Here is a 24546-nt window from a genome sequence, read left to right as displayed (position 1 = left end):
ACGCCTGGTGTGATGGAAGGGTAGTTCAAGGGCATCAAGGAGTACAGCTGGGCCAAGAACAGTCATGCCATTCTAGGAAGTGTAATTGTAAGATAGTTTAGTTATTCTTTAGACTCATTGAACAGGTGTGTATTGTAGGACCTAGGCATGTGGACTCATAAATAAAAAACATTTTTCCTATAAACAGAATTTTGGATTCAGAAAATTCCTCTTGATTTCATGTATTGAAAATATATTTCAGGGACATAGAAGACTGGCGAAGAAGTTGCTAGTATAATTTATCTCTTATGTTCATGTTTAGAGACATTTAAACATTTCCTAAGATCCCCATTGTAGGACATGAGTATATAGTGAATAAAATACTAAAGATATTCCTATTATTGTTCATTGTCGTTCAGTTGCTAAGTTATGTCCATCTCTTTGTGACTCCATGGACTGAAGCACGCCAGGTTTCCCTTCGCTATCTCCCCAGGCTTGCTCAAACTCATGTCCATTGAGTCACTGATGCCCTCCAGCCATCTCATCCTCTGTCGTCCCCTTCTCTTCCTGCCCTCAATCTTTCCCAGCATCAGGGTCTTTTCCAATGAGTTGGCTTGTCACATCAGGTGGCCACAGTATTGGAGCTGATATTACTATTAAATGTTATATTGTAGATGGATGTTATAAATATTGCATGTTGATAATTATGGTTTCAAATGCTTTTCTTTCATTACTTTGCATTGTTATTTAGTTTATCATCTCTCATTTTTAAATGGGTGATCATTCTTGAAGATCCCAAAAGCATTTTAAGAAGCAGTGCAGTGGAAGATGGGTGGACAGCTGGTTTCCCAGGGTTCGTATGTGGTGGTTTCTTCCTCTTCCCCACTAGCCAATGGGTGATAATCAAATCAAAGGACTTATGATATGTAAACCACCATGATCAGAAGTGAGTGCACATATTTACTTCTTTTTAGTTTTGCAGAATTTGGAGGATATTTTCCTTTTTTTTAATTTAAATTTATTTATTTTAATTGGAGGCTAATTACTTTACAATATTGTATGGGTTCTGCCACACATCAACATGAATCTGCCACGGGTGTACACATGTTCCCCTCATGTTTATTTTTTATTTACTCCTCAAAAATATTATTGTTGTTGTTTAGTTTCTAAGTCATGTCCACTTCTTTTTGATCCCATGGACTGTAGCTCTCCAGGCTCCTCTGTCCATGGGATTTTCCAGGCAAGAATAATGAAGTGGGTTGCTACTTCCTTTTCCAGTTTATCTTCCCAACCCAGGGATCAAACATGCATCTCCTGCATTGGCAAGTGGATTCTTTACTGTCTGAGCTGTATTTATTTTCTTAATTGAGAAATCCGAATGAATGTCATATTTAAATTGTAACAATGATATTATGATATCTTGCATTGTTAACTTTGAAAATGTTTCTCCATAAAGTAGACTCTACAACAACTACAAAGAAAATTAACTTTAAATAATTCAGGTTATTTATAATCCCACAGTCTTGTCATATATTAATTTATGTGATAATTTTTTATTAAATGCCTACTGTGTACATTCATGGTAGCCTATGGACATCACTGTCCTGCCTTCACAGACCTTACAGTCCACTGGTGTGAGGTGGGGGCTGATATATGAATGACCACCACCAGCAGAGTTGGATATAGTGCTGATATTGGGGATGTAGAAAGATCAGTGGAAATATACTTAATAGGTACCTAGTCTAGCCTGGGATGGGAGTCTTCCTGGAGGAAGTGATGTGGAAGTAGGTACCCGAAGGTGTAGCTATTTGTCGTGACAACCATGAAAGTGCCCTTCTATCATGAAATGCATCCACCTCTATCATCTCATGAACTCTGAAGATTAGAATTGGCTCTGGGGATACACACATACTCAAGAACGTTCCTCCTATCAAGTTTTAAAAAGGAGAAGGGAGCGGCAGAGGATGAGATGGTTGGATGGCATCACTGACTCAACACACAGGAATCTGAGCAAGCTCTGGGAGATAGTGAAGGACAGGGAAGCCTGGCGTGCTGCAGTCCATGGGGTTACAAAGAGTCGGACATGACTTAGTGACTCAACAACAACAACAACAAATCCCTGGAAAGAATCCGTTGACTGTGAGATTCCTAACAGCCCTTAAGACAGTAACTTTGACTCTGTGAAGTAAAAGCCACATTTCTGTGTCTCTGCCGAGAGTCTGTTGAAGAATTTCAATGAATACGTATCAAATTTAATGCAAGGTCTTGCCTTGGTGCATCACATCCAGAAAACGTTAAAGGTGGTTTTTCTCATTAACTGATTATACTAGAGAACAGTAAGGAAGACATTTAACTTCTTTCTGCATTTATCTTCTGTTTCCTCAAAATAGATGGCAGTCCTTCTTTGACATTGTCACAATGCGTGGAAGAAGGATGGATAAAAACACTTAAAAATTAAGTGCGATCTGGCTTCCAAAATGTATGGTATTTTAACTTCCTTTAGCAGAAGTTCTTTATCAATTTGTGGCTTGGTATTGAGACATACACTTAGTTTATGTCTTACTCTGAAATGAAGGTGGTTGAACATGTCAATATATGGCAGTTCAGGCTGTTAGCATTTGGATTTTGAAGTCCTCCAAAACCTACATTTTCTACTTGTATTTTGGTTTTTCAGACTTCAGAGTCTTCTCCAAAAACCACCTTAATTTTCATGATGAAAAGAAACAAAAACAGGTACACTCTTGATCTATAAAAACCTAACTAAGCAAAATCAGTCATAAAGTTAGATAGTTTTTTGTTTTGCCCAACTAGATGAGCTGGTTGGACATCTCATGGGGAATGGGGGAGAGGATTGGTAAGCGCAGGTGTTAACGAGAAGTTGACAAACTGAGAGAGTTTTCAGAATCAGTTTGAAGACTTCATTCTTTAGATCTGGATGGATGTGTCACATACATAGCACCTTAGCCATACCTGCCCTGGGTTATCTCCGTGTGATCTTCCAACATGTTGGTAATGAACTTGGGCATGTGACACTTCCCTCTACCCAAACAATTGAGTCATCCAAAACATAAGTTATTATTTAAGAGCTGGCCTTTGGATAATTGAAAGCTTAGAATCCAGACAGGCTGTGAAGTCTCTGATGACATCTCTATAAGATCATTTACCCTTTCCATGCACTTGGATGCGGGTGAGCACACCATCTCACCATGAAGACTTTGAAAGCAAAACAAACGAAAACACATGTTGCATTTAAAACAGCCAAGACACTAGTTTATACTTTAAACTTTGAATCAATAGGCTAGTGAAATGAAACAACAGACATTTTACCCTTAAGGGTGAATAATCAAGGTATCTTTTTTTGGTCAACAAAATATATTCAATGCTTTCTTTCTGTGCTTCAGTTATAGATAGACATTCTTGTCCACAGTAACTGGCATTTATTTTACTCTTGGAAATATTATTTATTCTTGGCTTTGAGTCAAAGCAGTAAACAGTCTCCATAATGATGTAATTTTAAAATTTATGATGTTTTAGTAACTATACCAGTAAACTTTATACTTGATAATATACAGTCCTCATAGAGTTGGTATTTTTATTTATATTCTAAAGTCAAAGGGACCAAATTTATTTCCTAGAATATGTCTACATTTTAATGGCTATAGCACTTATTCATTTGTTAGAATTTTTTCTAATTGAAGTATAGTTGATTTACAATGTTGCTTAAAACTTATTTTAAATTATAGGCTGCCTGAAGTCGCTGAATGTGCTTCTGGGAAAAGTAGGCTTTTTGTTTCTAGTAGAGTAAAACTAAGGGGTATTAGTGTAAGGATGTTGGGATTAGTCTGGAATCATGGAACTGGATCATGATAAGACTTCTCCATTGAAAACTTACCGCAGGCACCGAGTCATGTAAGACCTCGTACATGAATTCCATGAAATTTATTTCAATCAACAGAGAGAGGAGTAGCCCCTCCCCACCTCCAAGGATGTCAAGAGTCTTAAAAGCACAGCTCAAGTCCATCCATCCACCCAACAAATAGTTATCTGTTGTCTGTGTGTGCCAAGCACTGTTCCAGCTGCTGGGGATGCAGCAGTGTAAACACAAAAACGATTGCAATTGTAACCCTTATGGAGCTCGTATTCTGTAACATGGGAGATGTATAAAATAAGTAAGCTTTATAATATTCCAGCTGTAATAATGCTCTGAAGAAAATTAACCCAGGAAAGTAGAAATGAAACATCAAGGTCAGCATGGTGATGTTTCAGGCAGGGAGGTCACGGAGAAGCAAAGTGGACACATGGGAAAATGCAGCCGCCACCGCCCCCTGCTCAGCGCCTCTGCTTCAGGACTCCTTTGCTTCCTGTGCGCACACTCTGGATAGTTGTTCATGAGCTGAAACATTGTAGATTGAAGAGTTATTCCAACCAGTCTGTCACATCTTCCTGTGATAGCAGGGGGTACCCTACCTTCCTGATGTTATGAGCATGTGTCCCACAGCTCTGCTCACTCTGTGACCCCTGTGGCCCCTCAGAGCACGCGACATCCTCCTTCCCAGGGTCAGGAGTGTTTGTGACTGAGAAACTCTGCCAGTCCAATCTGCTTAGTGTTGTGTGTTGTGCATTCAACCATCTCATTCTGTCGAGGCAAGGGATCCTGCTCTCATCAAGAGGTGAATAGGAGGTGGTCAGAATACTGTAAACCACTGTAGTCGAGCTGCTTTGCTGCTGGTGAGAAGACAGACGTACACATTAGTGAGAGAGCAAGAGGGTACAGAAATAGATCTGCACATACATGGTCAGTTTTCAGCAGAGATGCAAAAGCAGTTTTGTGGATAAAGCACAATTGTTACTGAAAAAATGTGGGCTCCATATTTAAACCCATATTTAAATCCATTCCACTTTAAAATTCGTATGAAAAATAAGGGCTTTAACCTTTACCTTGTACCATATATAAAAATTAACTCAAAGTGGATCATTGAAGTTAAAATGTAAAACCATAAAACTCTTTTAAAAAAATAGGATCTTTGAGGCCTTGGGTTGGACAAAAGAAATGATTTCTTAAATATGACACCAAAATAATGATTCAAAAGGGGGGGAAATGGATAAACTGAACTTACATCAAAATTAAGAACTTCTTCTCAAAATCCAATAAGATGTTAAAAAGTGAAGCCACAAATTGAAAGAACAATATTTGCAAATCACATATGTGGTAAAGGATTTCCATCCAGAATATATGAAGAACTCTCAAAACTCAATACCAAGAAAACATACATTTCAACTTTAATGATGGCCAGAAATTTTGAGCAAGCACTGCACTAAAGAAGATACTCAGATGACAAATAAATGCATGAAAATCACTTAATATCATTAGTCATTAGGAAAATGGACATTAAAAACATGAAGTTACTGCTCCATATCTCTTAGTATGGGAGAAAGGAAGGAAGGAAGGACCCCAACTTCTGATGAAGATGCAGAGCCCCTGGAATTCAAACGTATTGCTGCTAGGAATGCAGAGTCATGCAGCCGCTTTATTTATTTATTTATTTTTGGTAGTTTTATTTATTTATTTTTTTTATTTTTATTTTTTTTAAATTTTATTTTATTTTTAAACTTTACATAATTGTATTAGTTTTGCCAAATATCAAAATGAATCCGCCACAGGTATACATGTGTTCCCCATCCTGAACCCTCCTCCCTCCTCCCTCCCCATTCCATTAAAAACCAGTTGCCGGTATATCTGAAGGTCAGCCACATACTACTTGTTCAACCCAGAACTCCTACTTTTGGAAATTTACTGAAGTGGAATGAAAATTTATATTCACACAAAAATCTCTAAGCGAATGCTCTCAATACCTTTATTTGTAATTGACCCAAGCTTCGGAAAAACCCAGATGTCTTTCAGCTGGTAAATGGATCAACAAACTGCAGACCCTGGATGGAGTATTAGTCAGCTGTGAAAAGTACACAGTGCTGATCCACACAGTAACACAACTGACTCTCCAATGAAAGATGCTGAGGGACAGAAGCCAGTCTTAGATTCTCCAGCCCATATGTGACATGAATGATGTTCAAGAAAAGGTCAAACTCCAAGGACAGAAAATAGATCAGCAGTCACCAGTGGCTGGGAGACTTTGGGGCTGGTGGAGCTTCTCTGTATCTTGACAGATGTGTTAGTCACAGGACTGAATGCATTTGTCAGAACTTGAAGAGTTGTACAAAAATGAATGAGTTTTAAGTTGTGTAAATTATACCTTAATGAGATTTTTTTTTCCCCTGGAGGAGGAAATGGCAACTCACTCCAGTATTCTTGCCTGGGCAATCCCATGGACAGAGGAGCCTGGCAGGCTACAGCCTGTGGGGTCACAAAAGAGTCGGACATGACTTAGCGACTAAACAGCAACAGCAAAGAATGCTTTTTAAAAACCACTGACCATCGTGGGAACAAACTGGAGCTTCCCCTTGTTATTTGCTTCAGGGCTTCTGTGAAGAGTGGTGGCATCAGAGTAGTAGACTCTGGTCCCACTGCAGATCCTAAAGGTCGTGATTTCTTATCTCAAGTGCTGTTGTGAAGACCAGATCGGAGAGGATGGTTTTGAAAGCGCTTCCTAGCTTATTGATGTTTCATTAATTTATTCAATAAGTCTTGGTTGTTCATATGGGGCTTCTTTGTTCTGGGCGTGTGTCAGCCCCAGGGAACCACAGATAAGACTGCTGTAGCTCCCCCTGCTCTGGGGAGCTCCTCTTCTAAGGTGAGGGGAAGGCATGCAAGCACATTCCTGCAGTAACATGTGATCTGATGAATAAAGTCATCCCCCAAAGGCCTGAGGAACCCCAGCAGCTGCCGGGCATGGAGAGTGACCCAGGCATTGTTAGGTCTTGGATATCACTTAGACGAGTTCTCAATTTAGCAGAAGCAGGAGCCTCTGAGGTTTGTTTGTTTGTTTGTTTATGGCAGAAATAGGAATGAATGATTCTTTAAAGACTGTTTTTGATGTGGACTATTTTTAAAGTCTTTATTGAATTTGTTGCAATATTGTTTCTGTTTTATGTTTAGTTTTTTGGCCATCAGGCCTGTGGGATCTTAGCTTCTTAACCAGGGATTGAACTCGCACCCCCTGCATTGGAAGGCGACATGTTAACCACTGGACCTCCAGGGAGGTCCCTGACTGATGCTTTAGAACGATCATCTTGGCCACAGTGCACACCTTTGTGTGGGTGTGTGTATGTGAGTGATGGCCGGTGGGGCGATGGAAGAGGAAGGGCCAGTGACAAGAACCTGAACTAAGGAGACTACAGAGGAATTTTAGAAGAGATGCTTCGAGAAAGACAGTGCTGTCTAATTCAGCATGGTGGAAGAAGAAAGAGACTGACTGGGTGTGTGGAGGTACTGTTTCAACAGTGTAAGGACCACATGGGGAAGATTTGACTTGGGGAGGGAGGGAGGGTGGGTATCAGTTTTGTGTTTGAAATCCAGATCCATGCATCTGTGTAGCTGTAAGAGGAAATGTCCAGTAGGTTATTGTATAAATGGATCTATAGTTCAGGAAGGACATTCTCTTGGCAACACAGATGAGGGTGTTATCAGAGTACTGGTCATAGGTAAAGACGCATTTCCAGTAACTCACACGACCTGCTCCTTAGTTGAAAAAAATAGTTGAAGACATAATAGTGTTGGGTTGGCGAGTGGCTGTCCCACCTGCATGGTTTCCACCCTGTTCTGAGTCTGTGACGACGTTCTGTTTGAGTCCTGGGAGGAAAAACGCCTCCTCACCTGCTGTGTTGCACAAGCTGGCCCTGTTAGTGGTTCGGAGGTGGCAGTTTTTCTGCTGCTCTGGCTGGTGTCGCGAGCACGCTCAGCCCTGTTCTGAGACCTCCCCTTTGGGTGGAGCAGAAAGGCGGAGGGCAGATCACTGCGGAGGCCCCCGGCTGGATGGCTCCCCGTCCTCCTGGAGTCGTCCTGCCCTGCAATTGTGGACGAAGGGGTGGGAATGAGGTTCTAGAGAATTATTGGCTGACCTTTAGGGAGAGTGCTGGAGGAAGGACACCTCTAGCTCCAGAAAGTTCTTGTCCAGCCTCTCTTTTTAAACATGATTTCCAGCATATTTAGGTTGGTATTGATGGCATTTGCTTGGTTTTTCTTATTCCTGGAGGCTTGCTGATGTGAAGGGCAAAAGCTACATGGACTCTCACCCATATCCTGCATTAGTATCGATTCAGGCGGCTACAAAGTGGGAGGAAATGAGAAAAAAAAGTTTCTTATTTCTCAGTCATTAGCCAGTGGGGGGTGGGGGGGGGATTAAAACTTAGGTTGCTGCTTCCTGGGAAATTTTATCTCAAAATAGATCTAACTACCATTTCTGTCAACCAATAAATGATGATCTCGGGGTTAACACTCAGAGTTCCGTTACTCAGCCTTTAAGCTTCCTTAAAAGCTGCTTGGCCTTGCGTTGAGATGGAAATAGTCTGTTTTCTGGAGCAGGTATAGGTGCTGGAATATAATCAACATGATTCTAAGAAGCTGATTTTTACAAACAGGCTGTAACACCCTCAGATCCCATCATGGAGGGAGCCAAACATCTGCACGTGTCTATCCAAGACATACCACTTGGTGTATTTGCATGCTTTGTAGTTCTGTAACACACATGTGAACACACGCTTGTGCACACACATACACGTTATAAAAGAAGATGTAGAGTCAGATTCTCCATAAGTGAAAGTTGTCAGAGAGGATCACATCTTGTGAATTATTACTGGGAAATGACGTGAGAGTTTGGATAAAGAATCAACCAGTCTCTTATAGCTGATCCCAAAGAGGGTTATTTCCCTCTTTGGGAGATACACAGTCTGCACCCCACTCTTGAGTATTTCTGGTCTGTACCATACTAACTCCTACCATTTCTCACCCTCTCCAATGAACACACTCTTGGAACCCATTCCAATCAAGAAGACAAAAAAAATGTTTCAATCTTAAAACATCATCGATACCATGCATTAGACAGGGTGCTGAGGGCTGGTGCACTGGGATGACCCTGAGGGATGAGATGGGGAGGGAGGTGGGAGGGGGGTTCAGGATGGGGAACACATGTACACCCATGGCTGATTCATGTGATTGTATGGCAAAACCCACCACAATGTTGTAAAGTAATTAGCCTCCAATTAAAATTAAAAAAAATAGATACAAAACATCATCAATACCACAACTGGAGGACCAGATCAGCTTTTACTAGGATTATCTGACATTTGCTGGTATTCAAAGATTGCATTAATCAAAAAGCATACATCACAGGTTTTCTTGAGGATACATCTCTTGGTGTTATAATTTAACAAAATTAATAATAACTCATCTCTGTGATAAATGAAGAGTTATCAGTCAGAATATCAGAGTAGCTCATTTGTGTGTGCATGACCATTATTACAGTGATTCTCAATACTGTAGAGATTCTGTAAACACTTCTATGTATATTTTAATTTTTAGTATATGTTGGAATCATGTTAAAAGTGCAGAGATTAGCAATACAGCTAAAACACTGCCTGTATCTCAAAGGTGTTAAGTGTACCCCTTGCAATCTTGAGATCATCTACATTCAATGTGGTGGTGAATAGGTTTGCATTGTAGCCCCCTCCGGGGGTCCTCCCTGTTGGAAAAGCTGGCCAACAACCCCTGGAGGCTGTGTCTCTGAAGAGGACAACTGTGGCCTGGGGTCCAGCTGGGAGTCATCTGACACGCACACATCTCCCAGGCCTGTGCAGAAGCACCCTTAGCGTCCGAAACAGAGTCCTGCCTACGGTCACCCTTCCTGTTAGACGGCTGTCGCGTTTGTGGTGTGTGATGTACGTTCTTCTTGGGTTGTCACTGTCCATCTCAGCTTTTCTAAGGGCAAAATGCACAGGCATCCATGGGAATTAAAGTTTTGCTGCAGCCTATAATTATTTGCTAAATCTCTCACTTTTTATAGAGTCTTCTCTTGAAACTATGTTGACAAAGACAAATATATGATATCACTTGTATGTGGAATCTAAAAAAAATGATAAAATGAACTTATTTATGAAATAAAAATAGACTCACAGACACAGAAAACAAATTTATGGTTACCAGGGGAAAAAGGGTGGGGGATAAATTAGAAGGTTGGGATTAACATATAGAGACTACTGTATATAAAATAGCTAAACAAGGACCTACTGTATAGCACAGGGAACTCTATTCAACATCTTGTGATAACGTATAATGGAAACGAATCTGAAAAAGAATATACACATATGTGTGTAACTTTGGTGTACACTTAAAACTAACACAACCTTGGAAGTTAAATATACTTCAATTTTAAAAGTTTTTTAAAATAATGTAAGCCTGCTTTTGAAATGTGAATAACCATTACCTAGCTGTCTCTTTTGATGGAAATTTCCTTCTAGAAAATCACCTTAACTTATAAAATGAATTCACTTATTAATTCATTTTTAAAATGCACTGAGTATCCTCTTTTCTGGTTAAGAGGAATCTTTCAATAAGTTCATTATTGTCTGTTAGAACAATGTATTTTATTCAAGTCTAAATAATTGATTTCTAGCAGTCTTCTGGAGTTGTTCAGTGCTCATTTAACTGGAAGCTAAAAATGTTCAAGTCTTTGCTGACTTCCTAAGGATGCTTCTTAAGGGGACTGTTTGATTTATGGGCCTTTCCTTCCTCTGTCTGGCCCTGGATTTTTGGCACAAGTCAGAGCTTAAAATGGGTGTTTGCCTGTGGTCAGACCTCGCTGCTATTAATATCTATTAGATGCCTAATATGTTAGCTTTTTGTAGTACTGGGCTCTTTGCAAAGCATGCGTCCCAGTATTATTTCAATTTAATGCTAAGAACCACATGAGGCAGGTATTATTAAACCCATTTTACAGATGAGAAAGCTGAGGCCAAGGGTCAAGTTTACAAGTTCATAGTCTATGAGTCTTCCAACCCCAGGTTTGCTCTTTCTATTACTCCAGTGATGCCCTGCTTCCTGTCTTGGTCAATTATAAAGTGGAATTGAATATGAAATGAATATAAAAATATAAAATGAGATCTTTAAGTGCTATTTTTCAGATTAAGTTGGTGGCTCAGATGGTAAAGAATCTGCCTGCAATGCAGGAGATGCGGGTTTGATCCTTGGGTTGGAAAGATCCCCTGGAGAAAGAAATGACAACCCACTCCAGTATTCTTGCCTGGAGAATCCCATGGGCAGAGGAGCCAGGCAGGCTACAGTCCATGAGGTCGCAAAGAATCAGACACAACTGAGCAACTAAACACTTTAGCCAAAATCTGCCAGAATTCTCGGTCACCTGTCCCCTCCCAGCCTCGGCGTGGGGTGGCTCTGGCCCCTTTCTCCTGACAGAAAGCTCACAGGCTCAGAACAGGAAGGTGCTGTCTTTGCACAGCTGGTGGGGGAGTGCACTTCTGAAAGGCCAGAATGCCTCTGTCCAGAAGCCAAACTCAAAACCAGAGAAGAGTCCATTATGCCTTCTTGTGTGTGTTAGCGAAGAACCCCAAGACCCCTCAGGTACTTCACATGTCGGGGCGTCCCTCTGATTTACCCACCTGAGAGCCCCTGGCATAGGTGGCTCCACTCACCTACTTCGAGGAGATGTGTTTAATCCCGTGCCATCTCCTGGTTGTTACGTGTCATTTTCTAGCAACTAGTTTGCTTTTCATAAACTAAACATCCACTTCTCTTGCTGACAGTAAGCTGGATAGTCTGCTTTAGGAGTTCTCATTGTAAAGAAAGCAGAGTAGGCTACAATGGATCTTTAAACAAGCTTAAAAGCAGCCCAGGTCTCCAGGATGTAGAGGAGAAGGCAGTCCCAGGGTCGGGGAGGGGGAGGTTTACGAGGCAGGGCTGGGGTAGCGTGCAATGCTGGAGAGGAGGCCTTGCTGGGCAGGGGGCTGCTGGGGCAGGTTCCCCACGGACGGGAGCTCTGTTGACTTGTGTGCACATAACCCTTTGAGCAGAGCCTGGTGGGACCCGGCTGCAGCGTTTGGCTTCTCTTATCTCCAGCACAGGTATGTTCTGTGGGTCAAGTTGCTGATCACTGGCCTGAAGTGATGACATCGGACAGCTTCCTTCCTAAGTTCAGGGGCTGAAATTTGAGCCCCAGGTATTTTAGTCTTGGCAGAAATCTTGCAGTTTTGATGCCAGACCTTGAACTTCCCCCAGCCAGGAAAGTTAGCCAGCCCACACATCAGCAGAAAGGAGGAGACAACGAAGGCCAGGGTTTTGACAACAGCAGCACTGCACTGAGGGCGCGTTTCAGTCTGAACACTTCTGAACCTCCCTTCTAGGATCCTTTCTTTCTCTTTTGAGGAGTGTGCTAAAAAGCAGTTTCATGAGAACAAGCTCCAGGAGACATTCCAAAGCCAGCTCCACCTTTATAAATCCAATGAAGGTTTATGAGCTGTAAAGTTTGCATGACTTTCTTAAAAAAAAAAAAAAAAGAATAGAGGCATTGCAATTGCGGAAGCCTGATCCTAAAACCGGAGAAGGCAACGGCAACCCACTCCAGTACTCTTGCCCGGAAACTCCCATGGATGGAGGAGCCTGGTAGGCTGCAGTCCATGGGGTCGCAAAGAGTCAGACACGACTGAGCGACTTCACTTTCACTTTTCACTTTCATGCATTGGAGAAGGAAATGGCAACCCACTCCAGTGTTCTTGCCTGGAGAATCCCAGGGACGGTGGAGCCTGGTGGGCTGCTGTCTATGGGGTTGCACAGAGTCGGACACGACTGAAGCGACTTAGCAGCAGCAGCAGCAGCAGATCCTAAAACTGCTCAGACAGAAAGTGAGGTGAGGCCTTCCTGCTGCAGGAGAGCGAGCATCATTTTTCCCTCCTCCCGGAAGCTGCTAAAGGGCCAGCACCAGCCCCCAGCACTGAGTCACGGCACAGAACCCTGCTTCTTCTGCTCAGTGACTGGGGCCTCTCCAAGGACCTGAGCCTTGGCTAATGTGAGGAAGAGGGGGTTTCTAAGATGCTGTGTTAAGTGAATCACTTCCCATTAGGACATACTACCAACCCTCCAAAGTGTTAGGAAAGTTGTGAGTCCTGGGACGTGGCATCTGCTCCCAGGCTAGTGTGGGCTGAGAGCTTTGCGTGGACAGTCGACTGTGACTCCAGGTGACCCCCCCAACCTCTTAGTTCGAAATATTCTTCTCCTTTCTTTTACTTCTTAAAACTTTGCTATAATTTTTAATCACATTGCTGTCCTTGTTGCTTCTCTTCAGCCCTAGACTATATACTGCAGGTGGGCACAGACCATGGACGCTCTGCTCCCAGGCTTTTACTCAGGGCCTGCAATGTGCTCAGCTGCAGCAGCTACTCCTTCCACACTTTCCGCATGCTCAGTAAAGTAATGAAGTGCAGTTACTAAGGTTCTTTAAAAAATCTGCTTCTGGTATGTTGAGTCCTATGTGCTTAGTCTTCAGTCCTGTCTGACTCTTTGTGACCCCATGGACTGTAGCCCACCAGGCTCTTCTGTCCATGGGATTCTCTGGATAGAATCCCGGAGAATAGTGGAATAGTATAGTGGAATGGGTAGCCATACCCTTCTCCAGGGGATCTTCCTGACCCATGGATCAAACCCAGGTCTCCTGCATTAACGGCAGATTCTTCACCATCTGAGTCACCAGGGACGCATCCTATGAAATGGCTTTTATAAACAAAAGCAGTCAACTATATCAATTTCATAAGTTTCAAGTTGTAAATTAATGGGATTTTGGAAGACATTTTTAGTTGTAAATATTAAAAGGTATAAATATGTCTATCATCTTGCTAGTTCTTTGTTTAAGGAGATATCGTAGGGTTTGCCAAGGGGTAGCCACATGGACTGCAAGGAGATCAAAGCAGTCAATCCTAAAGGAAATCAACTCTGAACATGCACTGGAAGGACTGTTGCTGAAGCTGAAGCAACTTTGGCCATCTGACGTGAAGAGCCAACTCACTGGAAAAGACCCTGATGCTGGGAAAGATTGAAGGCAAAAGGAGAAGGGGGCAGCAGAGGATGAGATGGTTAGATAGCATCACTGACTCAATGAACACGAATTTGAGCAAACTTCCAGAGATAGTGGAGGACAGAGACGCTTGGCGTGCTGCAGTCCATGGGTTTGCAAAGAGTCAGACATGGACACAACTTAGCAACTGAACAACAGCAACAACAACATAAGGGAAAAGAATCTGAGAAAGAATATGTATATATGTATTACTGAGTCACTCTGCTCTATGCCTGAAGCTAACACGATATTGTAAATCAAATATACTTCAATAAAATAAAATAATCTGTGGGCGGGAACAGCAGCCTCTCCTATGAGGGCTGGTTGTAAATGGGGCCAAAAGTGGGGTGAGAGCCCTTCCCTCTCCCAGCCCACCTTGGACCCTCTTTTCCCCAGACCCTCAAAGGTGAGATGCGAGTGTATGAGCCCAGTTTCCTGCTTGTGCCTCGTTTGAAATGGCTCCCAAATGTGAAACTTCGGAAATGCAAAATTATGGTTCACAGCGAGCAGTCAGGAAGAGCTGTTTCTTTTTTGTTCAGACTCTCCAGCCTTCCTTGAAGGTCCAGGAAAAGGCATTGGAATCCTGTCAAGACCATCCAGGATGCCTTTGCCCCTGGGGTGACTCTGCACCACTCTGGACTCCGTAAACACAGGATAATGATGGGTCCCCATCACACAGACCAGGGCATCAGCATCACTTAGGAGCATCCCCATCACCTGGTTTCTTCTACGGAGCCCGTATCTCAGCAGGGCGCTGAGGCAAGACACTCCAGCTCGTCACATAAACAGGGGTTTTTTCTGTGGCTCTGCCGTGCGCTGCAGCTGTGGTTACTGCCGGGGGTGTTTACACAAAGACCTTTTCAGCAGCAGCTGGGAGGCTGCAGTCAGCCAAAGCCTCCGAAAGTTCTGTAAATCTTGAGCCAGCACAAAGACAAACCAGGACTCTTTTTTTCCCTCTCTCTGTTAATGCATCCGAATTAAATCATTAAGCAGGGATGAAGGTGAAGTGCTGTAAGTTTCTCACAGATAGGAAGGGGCCAGACATGCCCAAATGTTTCATGTGCTTGCAAAGTTGCTCAGTCATGTCCGATTCTTTGCGACCCCATGGATTGTAGCCCACCAGGCTTCTCTGTCCATGGGACTCTCCAGGCAAGAATACTGTAGGTTGCCATGCCCTTCTCCAGGGGATCTTCCCAACCCAGGGATCGAACCCGCGTCTCTTACGTCTCCTGCATTGGCTTTTTACAGCTAGCACCACCTGGGAAACCCTCAAAGGTTTTACAGCTCTTTCCAAATGTTCCTGCACTTTGAACCACAACCGGGAAGAGATGTTCTGGCCTGTGAAGTGAGGCAGCTCGTAGGATGGTGGCCCCGGATCTCTTCGGGTCGCTAAGTAAGAATCACCAGGATCTCTCGGCTCTTGTCAAGCCAGCTCCGTGGACCCGGATGTAACCGGGTTCAGACCGGGGGCTGTGCTGGCTGAACCACCTGCTCCGAGTTCATCACATTTTTTTCATTTGCAACACCCCCTTTTCATTGTTTGAAAGTGAAGTGGAACTGTGAGTGCTCAGTCGTGTCTGACTTTTTATGACCCCATGGACTGTAGCCCACCAGGCTCCTCTGTCCATGGGATTCTCCAGGCAAGAATACTGGAGTGGGTTGCCATTTCCTTCTCCAGGGGAATCTCCCTAACCCAGGGATCAAACCCTAGTGTCCTGCATTGCAGGCGGGTTCTTTACTGTCTGAGCCACCAGGGAAGCCCTTTCATTGTTTATGTATAGTGTTGTAAGGATGCGGGATTGAAAATCTAAAACTCTGGCTTCTTCTCCTGTGAAGGGGAGTGAGGATCACATGTGAGGCAGAGAACTGGGGACTCAGGGACCCGGTGGGCATGTGTACCTCATTCCTGAGACGTCAAGACAGGAACGGTGCACATGCCCTGCCAGCAGCCCATCGCCTGCTTCTCTTCCCCTCAGGAGCAGTCTGTGGCCACGCTCAGGACTTCCCTTTGTCAGCCTGCACTCCCAAGCAGAGCTCACCACCCTCCTCTGCTTTGTAGACATTCCACTTCCCGTCCTAGCCTTCCTCTGCCTGTCTGTCGAAGGAAACACTGGTGTTTATTTCAAAGCCCAAGGCCTGGGCAGGTGGCGGGGGGTATCCTGTCTCCTTTCCTAACCATCCGCCTGGGGCCCCACTTCCTCCCCTGGGAGGTCACTTCCAAGGGACTGCATTAGGGACCCTGCCTCCACGGGAAGGGAGGGCATGGCAATCAAGGAGGGACTCCTAAAGGTCTGAATCCCCCAGACTATATACATTACCCATGTCTGAGTTCTTTGGGTTGCCCGCCCTCATCATAAATGTTTTATTCCCCTAGAAATGCAGTTTTTATGTCTTACTTTGACCAAAAGCAGAGAGAGGACACAATAAAGTGAAGGAGCCCGCCTGCTAGAGTTATCAGCGCCCAGACAAGCTTCTGTCTGCCATGAACAGTGTCCATCTGGATTCCTGGAAAAGCACAGAGAGGGGGCTTCTGTTGTGAGTCCAAGAATGCTTCAGCCTTTGCGTCAGGTGCCACCAGACACTTCGTGTTTGAAAGCACAGTATGGAGAGACTTTTTCAAAGGCGGGTACTTGCTGCATCTTTAAAAGCTGACTGATGGCTTTTCAGCTGCTTCACATTTCAAGCTCAGGGATTGTGCTCTGTGCCAGGAGATTAGTCAGACATTCTTATATGTGCCTGTAATGTCAGCAATATTTATCAGTAAGGAGCATGATTTTGGAGAAGACGCTTGGCTATCCCAGGACTGTTACATCAGCCTCTCTGTGAGCCTGCGGGGAGAGAGAGGACTCCCCCATCCCCCGCACCCTCAACCCATCTGAGGCCTGAAACTCCCCATGAGTCTCCTCATCTGAACAAACTTAGGGTTCTGGGCAGAGAACAGGGCTCTCCATGGATGTCTTTTGGGGCCAAGAACTTGCACTTCAGAAGAGTCTGTCTAAAGAAGTGCATGCATGGCTAAGGGGTTTCAGTCGTGTTCAACTCTGTGCAACCCTATGGACCGTAGCTCGCCAGGCTCCTCTGTCCATGGGATTCTCCAGTCAAGAATACTGCAGTGGGTTACCATTTCCTTCTCCAGGGTATCTTCCCCATCCAGGGATCTATCCTGCGTTGGCAGGTGAGTTCTTGACCACTAGCACCATCTGGGAAGCCCAAAAGCAGAACAGAAAAGAAGATCCTGACTTCTGAGAGTGTTAAAGGGTGGATCAGATAATTCCTGGGAAGCGGAAGTGAGGCCTGATGGGGATGCCCAGATGAGACACCTGGGAGTGTGCAACCTGCCTCCCCTGCATGTGACCCTGGACTGCGCAGGCCTGAGACCCCATCCCTGAGGCTGCGCAGCGAACTCAGCAAAAGAAAGTTCACAAAAGAAAATACTGACATTGTGTACAAACCTAAGAATGTTTGTTTAATTCGTTCTTATTTCTGAAAATATAAATTCAAAGAAAATGTCTTATTAGAGATAAAAAGATCCATAAAACAATTCAGTCAAGTATATATATTTGAATAAAATTTGAGGGTAAAAACTTTTATAGTGTTAACCAAAATTTTACATGTGATACATCACAGTGCAATAGGTCTACTTTGAGAAATTTATCTTAAATAACTGAATAGATGTTCAAAGATATATGTAAGAGGTGTTCAAAACATTGTTATATGTAACAGCAAAAATGTAGGTATAATTTATATAGCACCAGAAATTGATAAGGAATTTACAGTTTATTAAATTATGTAACACTATGTACATTAAATTGATCATGGGCCCATATTTATTGACATGGAAAGAGTTTCATTATTATTACATGACTAAAGCAGTGTCATATAGATATTAAAGGTCAGAGCAGGGAGTAATGGACATTACAAAACAAGAGTATTAGGTAAAGGCAAAAATGATGCTTTAAAAACTATACCTGTATAGGTCATTTAATATTTTTAAAAAGTGTTAATTAAGGGGTGGTAAAGAATTTTTTTCCTTATCCTTATCTTTTACAGTTACTTTTAATCCCCTAATGATAAATATCTTCTGGAAATTAGGACTCAGAAAATTTTGCAGACCTCACCATTTCACCCAAAAAGCTGAAGTTGCTCCTTGTCTGTGAAAAGTGCATCATGTGTGTACACACCACCCGTCACAGCATCCATTTCTGTGGTTTGATGGAGCTCAGGCACAATTCAACACAAGAACCTCTTCACACTTGCAGAGTAAAATGTCACTCCTAATCAACTGAGAAGATTCTATTTTCCTCTTAGAACACATCCTGTCCAGCATTCAATGTGTGGTAGAATCTTGATTCTTTGATTGGATAGGGAAAACTTTTCCTTTAAAGAGTTAAAAATAATGTCAATGAAGAAAACTCATAAGTGATATAATTTCCTGGTATTTGAGTGTTTTGTCACCAATTTCTGTGCCAGGTCCCATGTTCAGCTGTCTGGCAGTTCTTATGATATATGAAAATGCTTCCATTTTTATAGGAATATGCTGGCAAAAAATCTACCACTTCCATGAATTATTAGTCCTTTTCTGCTAATTATTTTGAAAAAAGCAGAGGTGCACGTCCAAGTTCAAGCGGCTGTTAACGTCTGGGACATACTTAGTGTAGGACTATTCAATTAGGAGAAAATCGGTGCCTTGTTTGACCACCAGTTTTCTAATTGCATTTTGAAACTTATAGGAAAAACCAAGTTACATTTTTTGTGTTAGAGATTGAGCAACAAGTTGATTTTAAATGATTGATAAAAGTAATCAGTGAGGAAACATAACAAAGTGAGTAACTAATCTACAACATAAAGATAGAAATTTTTACACTTTTGAATAACGTTTATGAAAAAATGAAATTACAAACTGAATGGGAGCTGTGGAAAACCCCCTAGTGTTGTAAAGACCCCAGGGTAATTTGTTTAAAAAAAAAAAATACAGACCAGAGGCAGGGCTGGGAGAACTCAGCTGTCTGGTTTCAAGCAGCAGGCAAAGTCCTTCAGTTTTCAACCACTACTGCAGAAAAATCAGACAAAATAAAGAACAAGCAGCCCTACTCCACGAGTCTCGGTCTTTTTGTGTGGACTGAGCTCTTGCGGGGAGTCCTGCGTGTCTAACAAAATTCCCGCAGGAGTAGCTCACTGGTCCCGCTGACGGAGGAGGGCTGGATGCTGCAGAACGTCTGCTGTAGACACTTCATGCTTCTCAAGTTAATAACCAGACACACAAAACTTTATGGAGCTAAAAATAAAACATTTGGAATCTCACATTGTAGCCAGATTGTGGCAAGAGACAAATGATAGGAAGGACAAAAAGGAGAGGAAAAGGAAGAAGGAAGGAGAGACGAGGACAGAACCCCATGCAGGACAGAGCAGTGAGGGAGGGAGCTAAATACGGTGCTGGATCTGGGGTCTGCCCCCCTCAGCTGATCACCTGAAAGCAGGGAGTTAGTAGTACTGACCTCACGGATTAAATGAACTAATGTGTATGAAGTCGGCACCTAATGAGGTGTGAGTGTAACCTGTTGGGTTTTTAAAAATTGAGTTATAGTTGATTTACAGTGTTGTGTTAGTTTCAAGTACACAGGAAAGTGATTCAGTTATAGGCATATATGCAGATACTCTTTCAGATTCTTTTCTCTAACAGGTTATTACAGAATATTGAGCAGAGTTCCCTGTGCTATATAGCAGGTCCTTGCTGGTTGTCTATTCTATATACAGCAGTGTGTAATGTTCATCCCAAACTTCTAATGCATCCCTCCCCTCTGACCTTTCCCCTTTGGTAACCAGTTTTTGCAAGTGAAGAACTGCAATGCATTATTTCTAACTACTTCATCTAAATTGGATAGGAACACCCCCCTCTTGTGAACTGTATCCATATCTCTGCTGTATTTTCCTTTCCTGTTGTTTTTGCTGTCCTTTGCTTTCACCTGAAGATGGTAACGTGTTCTAAACTGCTCCATATTATAAATCTCATTTTTAAAAGTGTTGAATCCAGGCAGTCTGCCAGCGACTTTGTTTTCCCTACTTTTCTCTCCGTGTTGGACTTTTCTGGCATAGGAGAATAATATTACTTTACCATGTAAAACACGGGGAATGGCTTTAAAAGAATTCCCCAGCAACTGAATAATGGGCTGTCAAAAATATGCTTGGTGCCAAAGGATCTGGACACGTCTGTTCCATTTATTGTGTGTTTCTCGTTCCCTCGTGACTAAGTGCTCACAAAAGACACAAAAGCCCAAACCTCTGGAGTATGTGGTATTTGAGGGCAAAAACCATATTTTCATATATTCAGTCCCATACCTAACATATTAAGGTGATTAGTAGGGGATCACCAGCAGACAATGATGAGTGTCTACGGTATGTAGGATTCTCAAATTACTAATTAAGTTGACTTCTAGTGATGTAGAAAAGTGTGCTCCCCCATCTCCACTGTGCTTGGTTGAGTGGGTTAATAATGTTTATTTTAAGGAGCACTAGAAGTCTTGTCCCCAAAACTTTTACCTTATTCTACCCTTTTGAATAAGTTTATTTCTCTCAGAAATATGAAACTTATTTCCTACTTAAATTTCCATGTTTTAAAAGCCTGATAGTACAATAGAGCAAAGTCACTTATTTTTATTTTACTTTGATAATAAATTGAGTCTATTTTTAAAAAAATCAATATAGGAATGCACTGAGACTACCTAGGGGGAAAAATGGAAATGTGGAAAAATTTTAAAGGTGGCTTGTTTCTCAATGAAAGCAAGGAAAGTCAAGGAGAATAGCATCTGAACGCCTCCCTACCCTGGCTCCCACCGCGACCCTCCCCACTGGGTCCAGCACAGACTGTCTGCTTCTCGCTTGGCACAAGCTTCTTCATCTCTCCCACCTGAGTCTCGGCCGGGCTGTTGCCAGCTCCCCTGAAATTCAGCTTGGTTTCTGATTCAGGTTATAATTTTTGACCAGCATCTTAATGGCTAGCATCTCAAGGGCAAGAATTCCTGAGCCTGGAATCTCCACTGTCTAGCATGTGACTCACAGGACACATGACATTCTTATGGGGCCCACTCCCCCAGGCCATGAGAAATTCCTGGACTGCTTAACGAAAATTCCACGGCTTTCCTCCTACTCAGCAAAGTCTGTTGGAATTCAGTTGGGCAAGAGTAACTTCATCTGAGGAGATAAATCTGAATCTGCTTTAAATTTGTGTGTGAATGCAGGTGTGTATAGTTCAGATTCCAAATTTATCCTGCATCATTTATAGCAGTTATTGAAAATGCTCTATCATAACAAAGTAGTATGAACTCAAGTCCCTTAGTGAGATACCACATTCATGCCCACTTAGACTAGCTTGGAAACCATCCTGTCTAATGCCCGGGAGGCACTGAGTGGCCACCTGAGAATAAAGTGCTGGGGGGAGAGTTCTCTAGAAAGAAACCTAAATGCCCTCTTGGTTTATTTAGACTTGAGGAAAAGAAGCAGCGTAACTTCTTAGCTGCCTCTGGAGACCCAGTGCTGAACATTCCACTTCCTATTTGCAGGACCAAATTGTATGGAAAGGTGGTGATTATCTTCTGTGATTATTAAAGCAACTAGTACATGACACAGCTCATGGATTTAGGTCTGGGAGGCGAGCAGAGGTGATAACTCAAACAGTTACTAAAGTCAAGTTATTGTTGCCCCCAGACAATGCACTGGGAAAATGTGAAAGTGTGGCTGAGCAGAACCCTTGTTGTTCTTCAGCTGCTAATTTGTGTCTGATTCTTTGTGACCCCATGGACTGCAGCACGCTGGGCTTCCCTGTCCTTCACCACCTCCCAGAGTTTGCTCAAACTCATGTCCATTGAGTCAGTGATGCCATCCAACCATCTCATCCTCTGTCATCCCCTTCTCCTTCGCCCTCAGTCTTTCCCAGCATCAAGATATTTTCCAATGAGTTGGCTTTTTGCATCAGGTGACCAAAGTGTTGGAGCTTCAGCTTCAGCATCAGTCCTTCCAAAGAATATTCAGGGTTGATTTTCTTTAGCAGAACCCTGAACTCTTATAAATGCAGACTTTTATTAACATGGTCTTTGATTAAAATGAGCATTTTCTTTATATAAAGTACTCAGAAAATAGTCACGCTTATAGTGTAAGGAGAAACATGAAAAAAGAACAGAAAATCATTTTTATACCCAGCTTTTCTTTTGGGGACTTGGATACCCTTCAGATCATGTCATTGGAAACAGCACTTTTGCATTCAGGAGACTTCTGATTAAAATGTTTAGCTTTAAAAATAAACATAAATCCCATGCTTCAATATTGAGGAGGTAAAGGCATGATGGCCAGTGAATTGGAACATCAGAGTCTCCTCCAGCTTTCCAAATGCCACATGAAGTTAAAAGTTGAATTTTGGAGAGTACAGCTTATAATGTGCTACTATTTCATTATTTTTAACAGGAGAGTATTACTCATTTTTCTGCTCAGGACACATGTAGACTTTGAGAGGATGATTAATGGGCAGTCGTATCAGCAGTGGAAGGGGTGGGTGTTGTCCATGGCAGGGGGTGCTCACCCAGACTGGTCTCTGAGAGGGAAGACAGTCACCCCACTTACATGTATCAGTACAAGCAAATCTCTATCAGGCTGTGTAAATCTGGACAGAACTGAGTCTTTGATGTGCATTAATTGTGTCCCTTCCTCCCATTGCAGGCTCAACGTGGGAGAAGACTTTCCGACAAATCGGCTTCGAAAGGTGAGCTGGGCTTGGTTACTCATGACCTGTTTATTCCAGCAGTTCACTGATTATCCATTGGTGATCTCACCACCACTACTTCAGTGACTGTGCCCTTGAGTAAGTTGTCCTTTTTGAGCCTCGGTTTCCTTGTAAAGTAAACCTTTGATTTATACCATCCTTGCCTGCACACAGATTGAATTTGATGATTAAATAGGGCAATTTATGTGAAAATGTTTCTTCTACTATGAACCAGTGTGAAAGATAAGTTGTAGAATTAGGGCATTGCAGAGAAGAGAGTTGACTTTCTTATTGCTTCCTGATGTCATATGTTATATTCAGTTCTATAGGTTTAGTACAGAGAAATTTATATTTATATTGATATCTTCCTGATTATTAAAATTATCTGATCTTATCTGCTCCAAGTGAAAGGCTGAGATCATGTCACTCTTAGCTAAAAGCATTTCTGCACCAGCATGTCCTGAAAAGAAAAAAAGTTGACTCATGATAACATCAGAAAATGTGCAGGTAGGCTCAGTATAGCCCTAATGACACCATACGGACAATTTAACATCTCACAGTGAACTTGCAGCATCGGAACAGCTATTGAGACAGAAAAGTAATTAAAAATTTTTTACTCTAAAGGTAGATTTTTGACTAATTCTTCTCAGCATAATAGCATTTTTGCATTCAGAAGACTTCTGAATAAAATGTTTAGCTTAAAAATTAAATGTAAATCCTCTGCCTTGAGGAGGTAAAGCCATGGTGTTCAGTGATTAGAATGTCAACAGCCCTCTAGCTTTCCAAACACCACATGAAATCAAGAGTTGAATTTTAGAGAGTACAGCTTACAATGTGCTACTATTTCATTACATTTAACAGGAGAGTATTACTCATTTTTCAAAATGTGTCTTTATGTGTATCAATCAAGCTGATGGAGTGCTTAGAGCATATGAAAAGAATAATAAAATACCTTAAAATGCATTATTTCTCCAGTAGTGAGTAAGAACAGATACCTCATCACCAGGCTGACTGTGATGGCGTTTCTGGTACCATTTGTAATTGACTCAAAAGTCTGTTTATTTCTCTGCCTGCTTGTCAATGACATCAGCACCGTCACTGTTGATCTCTTAATGAGTTCTCGTGGTTGGTCCTTGAGGTTATTGGATGAAGTTGGTTTGGGGCGGGCAGATCTGGTGGACGAGCTTTCAGGCTGAAAATCACATGCAGCTTCGTGTGTGTGAGACCTTCCCCAAAGCATCTTTCTCTTGATTCTTCTTCTGTGTATCGACAAATGTCAAAGATAACCAAAGAAGCTGTTGTTTTTGTTTTAGTCTTTAAGTTGTGTCTGACTCCTTGCAACCCCATGGACCATAGCCTGCCAGACTCCTCTGTCCATGGGATTTCCCAGGAAAGAATGTTGGAGTGGGTAGCCATTCCCTTCTCCAGGGGATCTTCTTGACCCAGGGATCAAACCCACGTCTCTTGCATTGGCAGGCGGGTACCACTGGGCCACAAGGGAAGCCCGCTTGTTTGTTCACTCTATCCCTAAACCAAGGTTTATTGTAAACTTACAGAAGTCTTTCAAGACCCAAAGTCTTGTCAAGGAGAGAAGATAGCAAATTGAACTTCAGTTATTTTTCTCCTGGCTTCAGGAAGACATTGCTATACTTGCTTTGTCCATTTTTAGGGTTGGATGGGACTGAAATATTGTAAAGAGAACCTCAGATACTGTGTCATCATCCCTACCTAAGTCAGTACTGTATGTCTGTGAAAAAATGGATGTTCTCTTGCAGAATCATGATGCCACACTGGTACTGAATACAAGTA

General features: G+C 42.5%; 1 protein-coding gene across 1 annotated transcript in view; it reads left to right on the top strand.

The window, feature by feature from the left end:
- The window catches only part of PIEZO2 (piezo type mechanosensitive ion channel component 2), a 252170-nt gene that overhangs the window by 94168 nt on the left and 133456 nt on the right, over positions 1–24546 (top strand). The window contains exon 4 of the mRNA XM_055559293.1: positions 22695–22737. Coding sequence (XP_055415268.1) covers positions 22695–22737 — 43 coding nt within the window. The remainder of the gene's footprint in view (positions 1–22694; positions 22738–24546) is intronic.

The sequence above is a fragment of the Bubalus kerabau genome, chromosome 21 (genome assembly GCF_029407905.1).
Source record: "Bubalus kerabau isolate K-KA32 ecotype Philippines breed swamp buffalo chromosome 21, PCC_UOA_SB_1v2, whole genome shotgun sequence".
NCBI classification, from domain to species: Eukaryota; Metazoa; Chordata; class Mammalia; order Artiodactyla; family Bovidae; genus Bubalus; species Bubalus kerabau.
Note: the sequence above shows the minus strand (reverse complement) of the source record. Positions and strands in the feature narration are given on the sequence as shown.